This window comes from Grus americana, chromosome 9, assembly GCF_028858705.1.
Source record: "Grus americana isolate bGruAme1 chromosome 9, bGruAme1.mat, whole genome shotgun sequence".
NCBI classification, from domain to species: domain Eukaryota; kingdom Metazoa; phylum Chordata; class Aves; order Gruiformes; family Gruidae; genus Grus; species Grus americana.
In genome coordinates this window covers 28,547,131-28,563,307 of record NC_072860.1, presented here as the reverse complement: position 1 = coordinate 28,563,307, position 16,177 = coordinate 28,547,131, and the positions used below count along the sequence as shown (strand labels likewise).

The window sequence follows — 16,177 nt, the reverse complement described above, 5'->3', positions numbered from 1 at the left end:
GGAGCCGGCGGCCGCGTGCGGGGAGCCCCGTTTCCGCTCCTGCATCGCCGCGAGGCCCCGCGTCTCCCCCGGCCTGCCCGCAGGAGGGGGCCGCCGCCCTGCCTGCCCTGCCCGCCCTGCTTGCCCTGCCCGCGCGGGGGCCGCCCGCCGGCCCCCCGTGCATGCCTAGTCTTGTTACCGTTGTACACGGCATCCGGTGATTTGTTTTTATTTGTTTTTTCTCACCTACCCAAATGCACTGCTGCCCCCATGATGCACCTCTGCTTGCTGTTTATGTTAATGCGCTTGACCCCACTGGCCATTGCCATCATGTGCTCGCTGCCTGCTAATTAAGACTCAGTCGGCTGTCAAATCACTGAAGCGACCCCTCGAGGCAACCTTTGACCTGGTACTATGACCTTTCACCTTTTAGCTTGGCATGTAGCTGTATCGTAGAGTCGAGTTTGGGGTTAATGTGTAGAAATGGAATATCCCGGTTCCCCTCCCTTCCCCGGTCCCCGGTGAGGGGCGTGGGGGCGGCCGGGCCAGGCTGGGCACAGAGCCGGGACCCTGCCGCCCCCGCGCCCCGCCGTCCCCGTCCCGTCCCCTTCCCTCCCCTCCCGTCCCCTCCGTCCCGTCCCGTCTCCCCGTCCCCGAGGGTGCCACGCGGGCGGCCGTGGCGCAGGGCCGACCGTGGGCGCAGGGTGCGTTGGCATGGCTTCGCGGCGCTGTGGCGCGGAGGCGTCCTGGGGGTGCTGGCATGCGACGCGCGCTCTGCATGCCCGGGCAGGCGCTGGGGCCCGGGGAGTGGGTTGGCGCCAGCGGCCCTGCCATCCGCTCCGGACGGTGACTATTAACATCGCTTCTACGTGTTGATCCTCATGGAGCTAGCAGTGCTGCTTCCCCCCACCCCAATACCCTCGCTCCTGATCGAAGCCCTGAAGCTTTACCCTAGCGTAATACTTAATGGCGGTTCCTATAACGTACGGCTCCAACACATTACCTGTGCCGCTGTAATGGTAGGCTAAAGTAGTGCTCCCTTGTAAAGCTTTTACCTCGCCTTTTATTTGGTAGTTAAGTCTGCTATGCTGCTTGCTTGCTCATGGATAAACATGGTGCTGCCTGGTTTTTTTGCCTTCTACTGATTTTTCTTTTTTCCTTTCTCTCTTTCCTTTTCTTCTCCCTCCCTCCCATCCTCCTCCACACCCCACACCCCCCTTCCCTTTTTTTTTTTTTTCTTTTTTTTACTGGACTTTATTTTTATACCCATCCACCATTCAGGGAATTCCTCAAGCTGTACTTCCCCCATTACCAAAGAGGCCTGCGCTTGAAAAAACCAATGGTGCCACCGCAGTCTTTAACACTGGTATTTTCCAATACCAGCAAGCTCTTGCCAACATGCAGTTACAGCAGCATACAGCCTTTCTCCCACCAGGTAAGTGCTTCTCCTTTGCCTTTTTCCGGGGAGGGAGAAGGGGGAATTCAGGAAAAAAACACGCTAGGAGACAACCGCTTGTTCCTGACGGCAAAGGCACAGAGGTGTTTGCGCAGCGGCGCTGGTGCCGCGGCGGCTGCTGTCGGGTGCAGGCAGCCTCTCTCCAGGCTGAGACGCTGCGGTGCCCGGTGAGCCGCAGGCAGAGGAGGTGCTGGCTGCAGGCAGGCTGGCTTCTCTCTGCTTCGCTCGGAAGCTGGGTGGGTGTTCTCCAGTCTAATACAAAAATCAGTACCATGCTCTCTCTCGTTCCTCTTTCCCTCGATTAACTTCTCTCTTCGTTATGCATCTCTTAAGCTGTTGTATTTGTTTCTCTTTGCTGTAAGACCCCTTTGCCTTCGTGTGCTTAGCAACAGTCGTTCTGAGTCACACACTTGAAGGTTTTGATTTTAGTTATGGTGCAGTGATCATAAAAGGCACAGGCAGGCAGTCTCGCAGATAGGATCATCATGAACCAGCACAGGAAACCAAGGTTCAGGCCTCTACGCTAAAGCCTCAGGGTTGATTTTGGACTAAGCAGAACTGAGGTGCACTTGTTCTTATTCAGGAGTGATCAAATCTGCACTTGTCCTAGTGTAACTGCTGAAGAATTGGTGCCTGTACTATTTACATAAGCAGAAATCCCTTCAGAGGACAAGTGATAGGACTTAAAGTTGGAATATATATATATTTTGGTTCTCCAAATGGCACTTCATGAAAAAAACCATTATCTAGTATGACACAGCTGAGTTAGTTTTTCACATATGAACCCACAGTAAATCGGCGCTGTCATTCTGGGAGGTATGCAGAGGACGTCTGGTAGGTCTGTGCTCAACAAATTGGAAGGAGTCAGTGAGGACAGCCCTTCGTAATGCAGAATAGCTGAGGGGAGTGGAGAAAGGAAAATACAGCTATTCAGTCTTTACCGAAAAAATTTAAGGATTTTATTCTTAACATTTTTGGCAAGCACGTTCCCAGGAATTCGGCATAATGCCTTTTACTGTTCTTTCTTCATCTGGCATACAACCAACATGTATAATTTAAATGGCACAAAAATCAGTTGCTTGATGTAGTACATTGTAATAACTTATTTAGGTTCCAAAAATACATTGCAACCATTAAAATATATTAGTAAAAGCTTGTTGGAGTCCATAGGAAGACTCTGATGGAGTTAGCTTTAGATCAGGTCTGTAGCCCACATACTAAAATTCTTACAAAAATGCTTGTGCAATCCCAGTCCTTCCTGTAGATATTAAACAATTTCACAGATTTGTTTTGGCAAAGCATAACTGGTGTAGTCCATAAACCATGCAATTCTCCAGCTTCCATTAGATCGGCGAAGGGCTGGATGATTTCTGGAAGTACTCGAGCTGCTTTGAATTGCGCCCTTTGAACTTAGAAGCTGGGGCTGTGGTTCCTGTGCGTCAGATCTCATTTGCACTACGTCAGTGACGGGGACCTTTCACGTCAGCACTTGCACACAACCTACCTCAGCTCTTCCTCTAGCAAATTACTGAAACCTGCAGGGGTTTGCGCAGTGACGCTTCATTTGACCACTGAAGTTTAGCATAAGTTAAACAAGAAGAGTAAAGGATTTCTTAGCGTGAGCTACTATAAATTCTCTTTTTATATTTTTCAGGTAGCAGCAGTTTGAGCTTTCCAGCAATCCAGTACTTTCCCAAAAGTTTGAAAATTTTATTTGCCACCTTGCCATTCTTAGTCTTCTCCACTTAAAATTAACTAGCATCAGTCCTGTTTGTGCATAGTCATCTGGAAACAGAGTTTCTCCGTCCGTCCCTAAGAACCGACGGAGAGCACAGAGCATGGGTGGCCTCAGCTGCACTGCCAGGCAGCAGAAGCAGGTTAATTCAGTGGGCTCTGAATTAAAGTGGTATTTTTCAGGTTCAGGCACACAAAGTGTAATTACTCGTATGTGTTCTTAGTTGCTTCAGCTGCAGTGAGTGAGAATGCAGCAGGTCTGGAGGGCAGGACACTGGCAGAACCTACACGGTGCAGGTCTGTACCCCTGCGGAGGATCTTGGCAGGACCCTCCTCTCTGCAGAGCACTTCCCTCTCGATGTTTCACCCTTGAGAGTTTTCCACTCATGTTCCAGACAAACCCAGATACCTCTTCTAAATTGTAAGGCGTAATTCTGGCTGCCTGTATGCAAGGGCATGGGAATGCAAACAAAGGGATCGTCCGTGCCAGGGGATGGACACTGGCACTCCACCCAGCGGACTTTAAATGATTAAACGCCCTTAGATACTCATCTCCCTGCTCTCAAATAAAGCTCCCTCTTTGCACGGCTCCCCTCTTGATGTCTCCCAGAAACCTTGGCTGCTGGAAGCTGTCCCCAGACTGAGAGAGGAGTCTAAAAGGCGTTGCAGGAAAGAACTGGGAACACTTGTGGTGTTGGCGAGTTGAGATAAGTGGAGTTAGTCTGCCGAGTGAGGAGGCTCTGCACAACTTAATAGATGTTCACAGCTTGTTTCGGTACTTTGGTCCTGGCTGCCGACTCGACACCTTGGCAGACACGCGGGCGAATGTTTTGCTGTGGGGCTGTGAACTTGCAGAGCACCGGTTACTTGGCGTTCACTACTTCTGCACATGCTCTTTGTCCCGCAGTACCTGCGAGCTGGCCAGGGGTATGTCTGTACGTGCAGATACAGAGCTCCTGTGTGCAACTAGATGACGTTCATGCCCCGGTGCTTGTTACCATCCTGTGCCTCAGCTCGCTGTCTCCTCAGTTGTGCTGATACGGCTGTTCCTGCCTGTAAAGCGGGTGACCAGACAGTCTTTGAGAAGCGTAATCCTCCAGAAGCCAGGGCTCAGGTTTACAGGATGCTCCCAGGAGCTGCCGTCCTGATGCACCTGCAAGGGCCAGAATGGCAGCAGGGCAGCTGAGCCACGAAGCCGAGCCACGGCAAGGCTTTGGCCACCTCTGCCGTGAGGTTAATGCATTGCATGTTTATTTAGTTACTGCAGCTTCGTCACCAGAGAGCGAACTTGCTCATCACTGGGACTCACTCGGTGCACAGATGCTTTCCCAGAGCGGCGTCTGTGGAAGCACCTCCCTCCGTCGGCTTCTGGGGCTGCGTAAAAACACTGCTCTGCTCCGCATGTCAGGGAGGGAAAGATCAGGCACAACTGTTCACCTCCACAGGACTCCTTATGCTGTCTTGGTGATATTTTTAATTAGGATTTAGTAGATTGAACAGAATCAATAGACGGAGGGGAATAATACAAGGGAGAGAAGAGAAACAAAAATGCTTAAAACACCAGGAAACCTAGAATATTTATAAAAGTAGCTTTATTCCACTGCAGAAATAATCTGGTTGTGAAGTTATGATCAGTTAACTGAGCACATTCTTGAATTAAAATTCTGCCTTGTGCTGAAAAGCTAGGGAACATTTGAAACTGCACATTTATTATTCATGCATTCTCATTAGTCAGTCAAAGCTCCTGAAGTCAAGATGAATATTAAGGTCATAACAAAAATTATTTTTATTACTGGTAAGAGGGTCATACAGCATTATGTCTTCATACTTGCAAATTATTGCACCCTAGCTAGTATTTTCATTTCTGCCTTATGTTCATTTGCTTCAATTCCCTTTCAAAACTGTGTGCACTGGTTATAATGTTAATGATGATAACTCAGACTAAAATTTTGAGCTGAAAAGCTTTACAGTGATATTTCGGAGTCATTATGAAAATCTAACTTGTCTTTAGCATGTAGACCTAATTATGCGTGGAATGACGTAATATTCCAGATGTAATGAAGTAGGTACAACCTTATAAATAGGGCACTTCTGCACAGAGGCAGAACTCAAAGGTTCTTCTCTGTAACCTCATTAACACCACAGAGGTGTCATAAGAGGGACCGAGAAAGCAGTTTTACTTACTGCTTGTACTTTATAGCCAAATTTTGCTCCATTTTTTAATTTTGCAAGTGGCCCCATTGACTTCAGCCACGATTTGTGCGTGTGGAAGTCAGAAAAGCTACCCTTCTTTTGACCTTTCTTTGTGAATATTTTCAGTCTCTTCCATGGCACAGAAATAGAAGAGTAATTAGGAAACATGATTATGCCCTTTTCTTTGTAGCCTTACCGATACAGCGATGACAGAGAATAACCTTGTCCCCAGCACTAATTGCACCGACTGACTTTTTCCCTGCTCAGTTAAATGCTCTGGAGATCGTGCAAGCCACTGCAATGCTTGGCACCGGCTGAAACAATTTCCTGTCCCCCTTGGCGGTCACGTAGTGGCGAGGAAGCAGCATTGCCATTGCCGTGGCTCCCACCAGCACTCTTCTAGAATGTTTCCATTCCACAGAATGACTGGTGGAAGGTATTTTGCTATGCAAAGTAAACAGAATGACCAACTTAGTGATATTTAAAAAATGGCACCATAATGTTCCCCAAAACACCACACTGCTGTTGGCTCCTGCTGTTGCAGGGCAGAATTCACCAGGCACTGTCACTTTAATTATTTTTGTGAAGCCTAACGACAGTTGCAGGTTGTGAGCCCAGACACCAGCAGCTTAAAATACATCCCATAATGTAGAAAAAAACGCTGAACAAGTATTCTTAGGTGCTGCCATGAGCTGCATGGGAGGCTTGGGCTGTGCAGCCACCCCTCTGACCTGGTGTTAAGCAAACAGCAGAGGACAGTCAGGGTCGCTTCCACTTCTCCGCCAGCTCACCAGGGTCACACAGATATGACAAAAGCACCGCGTGCCAAATTCAGCTGGGTTTTCCCTGTACATTACCTAAATATTGGAGCAGTCAGGCTGCGGCTAATGAAACAGTATAGATCAAGTCATTGCTCTGCGAGGGGTCGGCACTCCAGCCCGTCTGAGAAGGGCCCCAGCTGGAAAGGGGGAGGGGAGAGGAGAGGAGCGGAGCCTCTTCTCACCATCCATCCATCGTCCTTACGTCAAAAGGCAAAAAGAGTTAAGACTAAGAGAGTTTTAAAATAAAGCTAAAGAAGCTTTTCCTAGCCATGCTAATATTCCACAGTGCTGCAAAGGCAAACACGATATACCGGCACACAGTTCGATCAGCTCTTTTCCCTTCACTGAAGACTAGTTCTAATGGGTCACTGTGCTATTGTATGGTTTGATTGTGCTGACAGTTACATGCCACTGTTCCCATAATAACAATTTTTCTTCTTTGTTCAAATGAAATTTCTAATTACACGTGTGATGGGTTGTTTTAATTCTTTTCCCTTTCCAAATCCACCTTCCTGTTGCAATGCATGATGGGCAGGCTCAATATTGTGCATGACACCCGCTACAAGTGTTGGTAGGTGCCAGCTTTGTTTCTTGATTATCTTAAACCTGTGGTGCAGCTCACGGACCCTCAAAATCCACTGCTAGATTTTAACGTATAGCTCTTGTGCCAATCCATCTCCCTTAGCCTCCTGCACTAACACCTGTCAATTAAATGCAATTGTTTTATTTAATTGACATGGACAGATAGACGTCATTAATTTTCTATAGCAGTTTGAATTGCACATTGTTCCTTGGTGGATTTTGATTGGACTATGAGTTCCAGTGTTTAGAAACTATCTTGTGTTAAATAAAGACTGTATCTTACTATAGCCACGTAGACATATACTGTCCTTCAACAAGATTAACTTTTGTTTGCAGTAAATATTTGGGTTGAATTTTTAAAAGACAAAAATTTGTAAATATAAGGGCATTTAAAAATTATTCTGTTGATTTTTGTATTGAAATGGTTAAGCTTGTTTGTGTCGATTTTCTTGATTTGATGGTAACAAGCATTTTCCCCTTTTTTTCTCTTTCATTTCCCTCTCCTCTTTCTCCCTGGAATGTTGTCCTGCTTTGCACTGTGATTGCATGTCACGCGCTGGCAATGACGTCTCGGGCTTTTTGCTGTGATAAATACCATGCTCAATTATCCTACCACGTGTCGCTCTGGTTCCCATACTGCTACACTCTTCTGTATGTTTGCTTATATGATTTTCCTTCCGAAAGTTCCCATGGTGCACGGTGCTACGCCAGCCACTGTGTCTGCAGCAACAACATCTGCCACAAGTGTTCCCTTCGCTGCAACAGCCACAGCCAACCAGGTTTGCTAATTTACAGCTTTGTTCCTTACAGACAACTTGAAATTGGTGCTTGTAATGAGCATGGGGGTTTTGATTTTACCTCTTGTTGGCCTACACATTCTCTCTAAGACCTGCAGCACAGCTTAATAAGCCTTTATCCATGCTCAAAAGGTGCTGCGGTTCCATTTCTGATGCTAAAAATAATTGATAATAGAGTTTCTGACTCAGTCTTAACATTTACGGGCCATGCTGCTTATTTCTACTCTCAGAGATGTAAAGAGAAAGGGATAATACACGGAACCCATTATTTATTTCTATTTCTGTGAAGCCGACAGTTCCTTTTAGTGCAGAACTCCAGTGAAAGCCAGTAAAACCTTTGTGCAGAGGGGCTGCAGGATCAGAATTCTAACAGTCTGAATTGAGCAGTCTGAACATGTCCTGACTCTCCTCTTCCAAGAGCAAAACAAAAATGTTTGTTGAGCATGGGCCACAGAGAAACTTCTTTTAAGCCTTTGTTTCAGCTTGTGATTCTGCTGGGAAAGGGCCGATCACTTGTTGCAGTTGACAGACTTCAGTTAGGAAAATGTCCATTAGAGTCTGGTTTTACTTCTAAATAGCTACCCCGTTGTTGCCATCTTTGCATGTAATTCAGGAATAAAAGAATAATGCTTTACTAAATAAGTGATTGAAAGTCCCCTCCAGAAACGATGCTCTAAAGATAAGCAGCAGGGGCCGGAGGAGCTGCAGTCCCCACACGTACCAGCTGGAGCTGCACCTGAGGACAGATCGTGGCTTGTGGTTTTACCTAGCTGGGTTGTCAAACATGCAGATTTCTGCAGTACATCTGGCTGAAAGTGCAGCAATAGAAAATTTTAAAAGACTCTAAAAAACCAGCCTATGTTTTGAGATTTGCTAGGAAGTTAGAATTGCCTACATCCTGAAACCATCGGCTCTGGTCTCAGATGCAGGTATTACTCTCGGCTCGGTGGGAATCACACATGTGCCTTTTCTAGAAGGGAGCTAAACGTTCTCTTCTGCATGTAGCAGCTGTGGTTCTGTATGTGTAATTCATTCCGGAGATGAATGGCAGTTTTTGAGGCAGGCTCACCTGACGTACTGAGCTCCCTAAGTCGTTAGAGCTAGCTCCTTAAACAAGTTCCACATCCTGTCATAAAGTGTCCAGGTTTGCAGCTGGACGGTAAGCGGCAGTGCCGGCGCCGTGCCCCTCTGTGCTCGGGGGAACGGTGCCGGCTCCTGCAGAGCCAGGAGCCCCCGGCCTCGCCGCAGGGGCTCTCGCAGGGTCGAGTCCAGGGTTGTTGGCTTTGAGCCCTTCTGCCTTCGCCTGTTGAGCACAACCGGTTTGTATTACGCCCAGCTGCATGTTCTTTGTTAACCTGTCTGCTTACTGGTCTCTCAAAAATACTGTTCCAAAAATTACACTACTGCAGCAATATATGGGGAGCACATCCTGAGTCTCAAAAGGGACATGGATATTTTACAATTCCAAAAAATACTCAAGTCTACTTAGCAAGTAGCGCTTTCTGCTCTTGAGAAATTCTTGCTGAATGACCATGTCAGTCATGGATTTAAACTAGCATGAGAATTACTTTGTATTTTGGAAAGCTAGTTTATAGGCAGGACTACCTCTGCGTACGTCACCTAAACAAGCAACCCACCTGTATGCCCAAAGTATCTTAATATTGTAATTTATTGCACTATTCAATTAATTTAAGTGTCTCCGTAAGTCCAGAGATTGGTGAGGACAAGCCAAGCCACAGAAGAACATCCTTTTTTTTAAAAAAAAAACCATCTCTGTCCAAATAACCATGCACTTTCCCAAACAGATTACAGGGAAACTTTCTGTTGTAGAATCTGACCATTTCATGCATACCCTCCCTGGAGCCTCATAACACATTCAGTAAAGTACTGCAGCCAAACCTCAATATATACATATATAATGAATATATGTATATACTATGTGAGCAATGCTGAAATTATTTAATGCCACACGGTGCAATGTGCATGCATGCCGAAAAGTCTTAAGATCTGGCCCTTCATCTTCATTGACTGGTGTTGAAGGTCCTTGGTATGTTCCGACAGCACTGTCCCTGATGCTTCTACACAGTTGGGTGCAACAGCCTGTCCTGCAGCAGTAGAAAAAAATGGTATGAGAAGCTTCATTACGCTTGAAGCACGTTTCTGTACAAGTTGGCAATGTTGTAGAGTTGTGTGAAGTTGCTAGGGGAGGAGAGGGCGCAAGGGGTGGAAAAACCGAGAGCGAGACCTAGAAGCGATTTAGTTAAGCTGAAACCTCCCCATTCCCTTCCTTGTGTGGATTAACAGGTCAGCCTCAGCATCCGTCAGGAGACGGTCCTTTCGGGTGCTGCCGCCGTTGGTGACGGTACACATCAGTTTTGTGGGGTGTGCCCCAGCGTGTTTCCCTCTACGTGGGCACATCGGTTTGCTCCCTCCAGCCAGATTTGTGGTCCTGTCTAACGCAGGGTTCCTCAGGGTTCCTCCGGCACGCCGGTGCCCCGGTGCCACTCAGGACCCCCGGGGACCTCATCCTGTGCGCCGCCCCCAGGGCTGCAGGGCTGGCACCCGGGGCGGGGTGTCTGCGCTGCAGGGAATCTGCCCTGATTTCTTTAATGGGAAACTGAGTTGATGGGGCACTTCAAGAGAGCCACGTGCCGAGTTCTGGTTACGCGGACAAACATTTTGGGAATTGTTTCACTGCTTTGGGGAGTCTTAGCTTTTCAGCTGATCCACCGTGCTGCCCACAGCGGCCGTGGGAGGAGCGGGCAGCTCTTCTTGGCAGTGGGTTTCCACCAGCCGTGAAATTCAAGCTCAGGGCATCTTAGGTTTGGCATTCAAAAACCAAGACAGTGAAAGCAGTGAGCACTTCACAAAATCAGACTGAAACGAGGCCGCTGTAGAATTTAGCGCTTTAAATGATACACTGAAAGCACAGAATTTTGTGTAGGCCAACAAAAAGGGCTATTTTCCATTACTGCACTGCATGACTTTTGTAGATTTTAACTTCTCTTATTTCCTAAACGGCCAATAATACTTATTTATATTTGTCAAGTAGTACTTAACACAACGTTTTCCAGTTTTAAGTTGCTATTGTAGCACTTCAGTTGACTTTAACTTATAGTTACAATATAAAATCCACCAACTCACAGCTGATCCTCACTTTTCCAAATTTACGTTCTGTAGCAAAGTGCTGTGTCTCTGGGTCGGCTCATTGCACGTGTTACTCATTGTTTAAATTTTTTACCTATAGATACCCATAATATCTGCCGAACATCTGACTAGCCACAAGTATGTTACACAGATGTAGACATTTTGTCATCAAACAGTAAGTTCCCAATGTGTTGTTGCTTGCAGTTTTTGTGTGTTTATATGTGCATAATTTGTCTTTTTCAGGGACAGGATGTTTTTATTTTCTTTCTAAGACAATTAGTAAGATACGGGGGAAGAGGCGCTGAACTGCAGTGCCGTGCCGTTCTTCTCCGAGTGGAGATCCCGGTGTTAGCAGTGGCCCGCTGGCTAGTGTGTTGGGCCAGACGTCGGCATTAGTGTGTACATACCCATGGAGCAGAACCGGAGCCCGCAGACAGAGTTTTAGGTTTTGTCTATAAATACGACGGCTCCAGCACTGATGGGAGCCGAGGCCAGGTCTAGGGGAGGTGGTTACTTGCATTAAGCTGTCTTGAGCAAGAACTAATCTTAACGTCTCCAAATTTGGAAAGCCAGCATCTCTGAAAATACAAGTTTAGTCATCTGCCTCGCTGAAGCCCGATTCCTCGAGAACACAGGTTGTCAGACCACGGTGCGTTACGTGCAGTGTTTTCCTGGCATAGGCAAGGAGAGGCCCCGCGGCGCAGGCGCACTTCACACCTGCAGTGTGTCGGCGTGCACGGCGACTGCAGATAGCGCGTGTCAGCTTTTTATGCTGTGACCTTTCATCCTGCGTGGTTTGAACTCGAGGTTTGTGTGCCCAGGCTTGAGAGGTTTGTTTTCCTGTATCTTCCCGTGAGCACACGGTAGTTTCCAGGCTGTCGCTAAATTGCCTGCTGTCGTTAAGACCGCCCACAGCACATCACCTCCCCTCGGACAGCTTGTCATTTGTCTTGCCTTTCTCTCCCTCGCGCTCCATTTCTGCTGTGTTTTGTATTGAACGGCTCGGCCACAATGGAATTATTGCTTAGGGTGAGGATTAACTGATCTGCCACAGTGGGTTTATAATAATAGTTATTCCTTTCCGCTGAGCTTAAATGTTTTTAAACTGCTTGAGTGACTCGGGTGGGATGCCCCTTATCTGCAGCCTAAACTTGCTACCGGGCTTCCCTGCGCAGTCAGCTGGGGCTGAGACCGTCCCGAGGAGGAGGAGGGCTCGCTCTCCAGAGGAGTCTCTGGGGTGGCAGGCAACGGAGACCACAGAAATAGCTACCCTAGGCGGGCAGTTAAGTCAGAAGAATTACCTTGGGAAGGCAGGGCTCAGATTTCCGAGGATGTTTCGGTGCCTCTCAGATGTTGGTTGGGCTCCTGGGTTTTACAGGGCAGCGGCGGCAGAGCCTGGGAGCAGAGAGGAGCCCGGGGTGCTGGCAGTGCTCACCAGCACCGTGTGGGAGCTGCCTCCCCGGCGCTGGGCACGTCCCCAGGCTCTGATCCCACGGCTGGGGGCTCGGGAGGAGCGGGAGGCCCGTGTTCGGTGCGTTTCATCGCTGCAGAATTCGGGTGCGCGGTGAACTCTGCTGCGAGGACGTTGCTGAAGGGAAATCCCGCAGGGGTTTGGGTGCAAGCTTCCCCGGCACTCGGGGGCGGATTTCCCGGTTGCAAATGCAAAGTTTGGGCTGATGTGGTGCTGCCAAGAAGTTACGACTGTGTTGCAAATGCTTTATCTCTTTTCCTTTCTAGATCATAACTAAAGAGCAAAGGACAGTGTGTTTGGGTTGAGAAGAGGACAAGCTCATTAGCCATAATGTATATACCGTCAAGCAACACTCGGGAACTCCCTCAGCAGTAAGACATCCACACATTGCATGTTAACAAGATGAAACAAGAACTTGGAAATCCACTGCACACTGTTGCCTATATACTTTGTACATTTAATTGATATTTGTGCTGAGGTGATCTTATTGTCTAAAACCTACAACATTGTCTGTCTTTTCTGGCACAGAAGTATGCATATGGATTTGAATATGCATATGTGGTGTGTTTCCTACATAATCACGTATGTCACCTTGAAAAGACAGACGATGATGTAACCATAAATCTATTATGTATTGGTACGTCTGTAGACCAAGATATAATTTTTTAAAGTAAGTTTATTTCTTTCAAGGTTTACAAATAACAAAGGTGCACCTTGTATTTAAAATTGCCATTATAGATGAGAGCGTGCATGCACAGTAATTTTTGTTTAAGAGTAATATTTTTAATGTAATAGATTGTAAGAAGTGGTAAGAGAGGTATCTGACAGAGATGAATGTGCCAAGCAAAACCACAACTGTGTATCTTTTAAAGCACATCAGTGGCTTTAAATACCATGTTGTTAAGGATTCTCATGAAGTGCCATAGACTGTACATCCGATCAGAGTATTACTTCTGCAGTGTTATTTTCAGAATCACGTTTTCACTTACTTTACTAGTACTAATCAGTCAAAGGGCACCATTCTGTTTCAAACCAAAGCTGTCTCAGAAATGGCCAACTATTCCTTACCGTAACAGTAGACAGCACAAGAAGGATACTCTAGCCGTACAAATTAACCCATACTGGACATATATATAAACTATTTTAAGACATTGTAGTGTAATATTTATGCATATTTTACTGTATAACATGATATACGAAAGGGACAAGCCATTTCTGAGACACAGTAACAAATGTTTGAGGAACTTCTTTTGCTTCTATTTATAGCCTCTGTCGAAAGTCGAAAGGACTATAAATGTTTTGCAGAGATGGGTTTCACTTTTACTTCATCAAAGTCACGCTTTACACGGTGACTCTAAACAAAGACGAAAGAAGCACTGACATCAGATGCATGACAAACCAAAACATGAAAACATGGAGATGTTAATTAGCCTAGAAATTGGGTGGGTTAAATACTTGGGTGAGTTTTATATGTGACTTTTTTTGTTCAGATTAACTGCTTATAGCCTTAGAAAGCCTTTACAAAATAAAAAACAAAACAATAGATGTGCATTCAAGTTTTAAGAATGGATTCATCCAAAGGAATTCCTTTTTGTGGTTTGGATGTTGCAGCTAGTAAAGGATATTTTTGCTCTGTTCAGCAAAGTGCTGAAGTGGGGGCCAGGTCACTGGTAGCGTAGCGTGGAGTGGAAGAAGCGCGAGTTCGGTTCTAGAACTCTCCATACTTCCAAGTTTACTGCGAGTTTTTATGCTTGAGAGAGATGCTTTATAGTATAAGAATGATGTGTTGATTTTACTGATTGTACTGTACATCTATTAAAGCCTTAGATTATTACATTACGGGTTAAAACCCATACCAATGTAATTTCAATCGTGTTAAGAAAGTATAGGTGACTTCACATGTTATTGTAGTTACTTAACATTATAGAATATTACTTATTTTTTCTTGTTAAAAGTGTAGTTTTTATTTCTTACATTTATTAGCTTGTTTTCATTTTCTATTACCAGTTGAATACCATTTCAGTTTATAGAACTTTGTTTTATTAGAGTTTACTGATGACTTTTTCAAAATACAAAAAAAAGTAGTTTTCTTCATAACATACTCAGTTTTGAATTTACATGTAGTGTCATATGAGTATTCGTATTATTGTTAACTAAATGATTTATATTTTACTGATTTAATATTACAATGTAAGAATGTCAGTCATTGTTAGTTCTTGTCTAGTTTTCATTAAAAGAACAAAGATCTTTTATATGGATATCTTATAATTATATAATCATTGCTAAGTAAGAAGTTAAGTTGTTGCTATCGCAACAATCCTGGCAGACAATTGAGTAATATTTTGATGATTTATTTTGTTTGTAATTAGTTATTATGAGAAAATCTAGTTCCTAGATATTAGAATAAAATTTATTTTCTACTGTATCCATTTCAAATGTTAAAATATTGTTTAAATATTTTTTGAAATCCCTGAATATCAGGCCTTGTTATAAATAAGCTGCATAATCAATAGATCAAGGGACTTTGTTGATAATCCAAATACTCAAAGTTTACGTAACAAGAATTATAGTGTGTGTGTGCAAACTCTTGAGGGTTGATTATGCTGCAGTTTAGCATGTGGGAACGTATAGAGAGAAGGTTGACTTTTTGCACTTCTGTATATAGTCAAAAAAGAGAGAAACCTGTATAATAGTAAGATCTTATTTTGAATAAAAATGTCTATAATTACAAGGAGTTTTGTTAAGGCTAATAAAATGACAGGCTGAACAAAATTGCTTGCAAAAGTGGCACAGAGTTAGCACTCCATACCCCTTCAAAAAAGTTGCTTTGCTTTATGTGGACAGCTTGTAGTTTGCCAGGATTTTTTCAGCTGGAAAGATATGCCATCCTTCCGAGATCTCATGACTGACAAAAGCTCCACTGGTTCAAATCTGCCTGAAAATCATTAAGAAAAAAAAAAAAAAAAAGAAAAAAAAAAGAAAAAAAAGCAGGTACTTCAGACCATCAAGGTGAAATCATGGATCAAATATTCCGTACATTATTCAAAAACTACTGCATGTTTAAAGTATCAAAAAATATATTAAAGATATATGCTATTCAAACCAGTTTCTGACAATTTCAGTGGTTTATTGTTCACAAAAAAAGATTCTTCAAAACAAATACTGACTTTCACAAAAGAGTTAAATCATGAACAGGCAAACCAAACAGCACACCGTAGCTGTAGTTGTTATGTGATTATTTTTTATTGCTGTAGTGGTCCTGTTCTTTTAGCAGGTGAAAAAACCCCCAGACCCTGGGCAATGTTACCGTTCTAATGGAACGCGTTCCAGAAACCTTGTCATTATCGTATATGCCAAAGCTGGACGAAGCAGCGATCGGGCCGTTACTTTATCTGATCTCTCCAGTACTCACACTGAATAATTAATGACGTTGCACTTACCTGCAACCCCGCAACTTTCATCTGCTGAAAGGACAGATGTGCTTGGTTTTACTATTATGTAATCACAGACTTACTTTTGCTTGTAGTTGCTCCAAATTATGTACTCTGTCCTGGGCTGCAATTTGTTTTTATGCTTATTTTATTATTACTGCTATAGTTGACCTTGCTGTATGGAAAAAATAAAGTGAAATTGCCCTAATAAAAATTCTCTTTTCTTAATTATGTTTTTCTATATCAGGTTGAAAATTGCACCGCTTTCTTTTCTACACATTTTTCATTTTATCTGCACATTCGTTAGACTGAAGGGATATCATTTATCTGGGGGAAAAACCCTATATGCTGGTATTGGGGTTTTTTTCTTCAACGGTGCATAGAACGTTAAATATACAGGATATATATTGAGAGCGCTAAGTGTACGTGATATTATTGTTAAACCCCGAGGGTGGATACGAAGCACCAGGACACCACAGCTGCAGATGAGTGGACAGGAGGTGGGTCGAGAACTGGCTGAACGGCAGAGCCCAGAGGGTCGTGATCAGCGGCGCAGAGTCTCGTTG

General features: G+C 44.7%; 1 protein-coding gene across 15 annotated transcripts in view; it reads left to right on the top strand.

The window, feature by feature from the left end:
• The window catches only part of MBNL1 (muscleblind like splicing regulator 1), a 107,781-nt gene extending 91,956 nt beyond the window's left edge, over positions 1–15,825 (top strand). For 9 of the 15 annotated variants that reach the window (XM_054835648.1, XM_054835656.1, XM_054835658.1 and 6 more), the window contains 6 exons: positions 335–388; positions 1,261–1,414; positions 6,719–6,754; positions 7,450–7,544; positions 10,810–10,884; positions 12,447–15,825. In XM_054835648.1, the coding sequence (XP_054691623.1) occupies positions 335–388; positions 1,261–1,414; positions 6,719–6,754; positions 7,450–7,544; positions 10,810–10,866 (396 nt within the window). In that variant the 3' untranslated portion in view covers positions 10,867–10,884; positions 12,447–15,825. The remainder of the gene's footprint in view (positions 1–334; positions 389–1,260; positions 1,415–6,718; positions 6,755–7,449; positions 7,545–10,809; positions 10,885–12,446) is intronic. The other 6 variants (XM_054835649.1, XM_054835650.1, XM_054835652.1 and 3 more) reach the window with 6 other exon arrangements.
• The last annotated feature ends 352 nt before the right edge of the window (positions 15,826–16,177 follow it).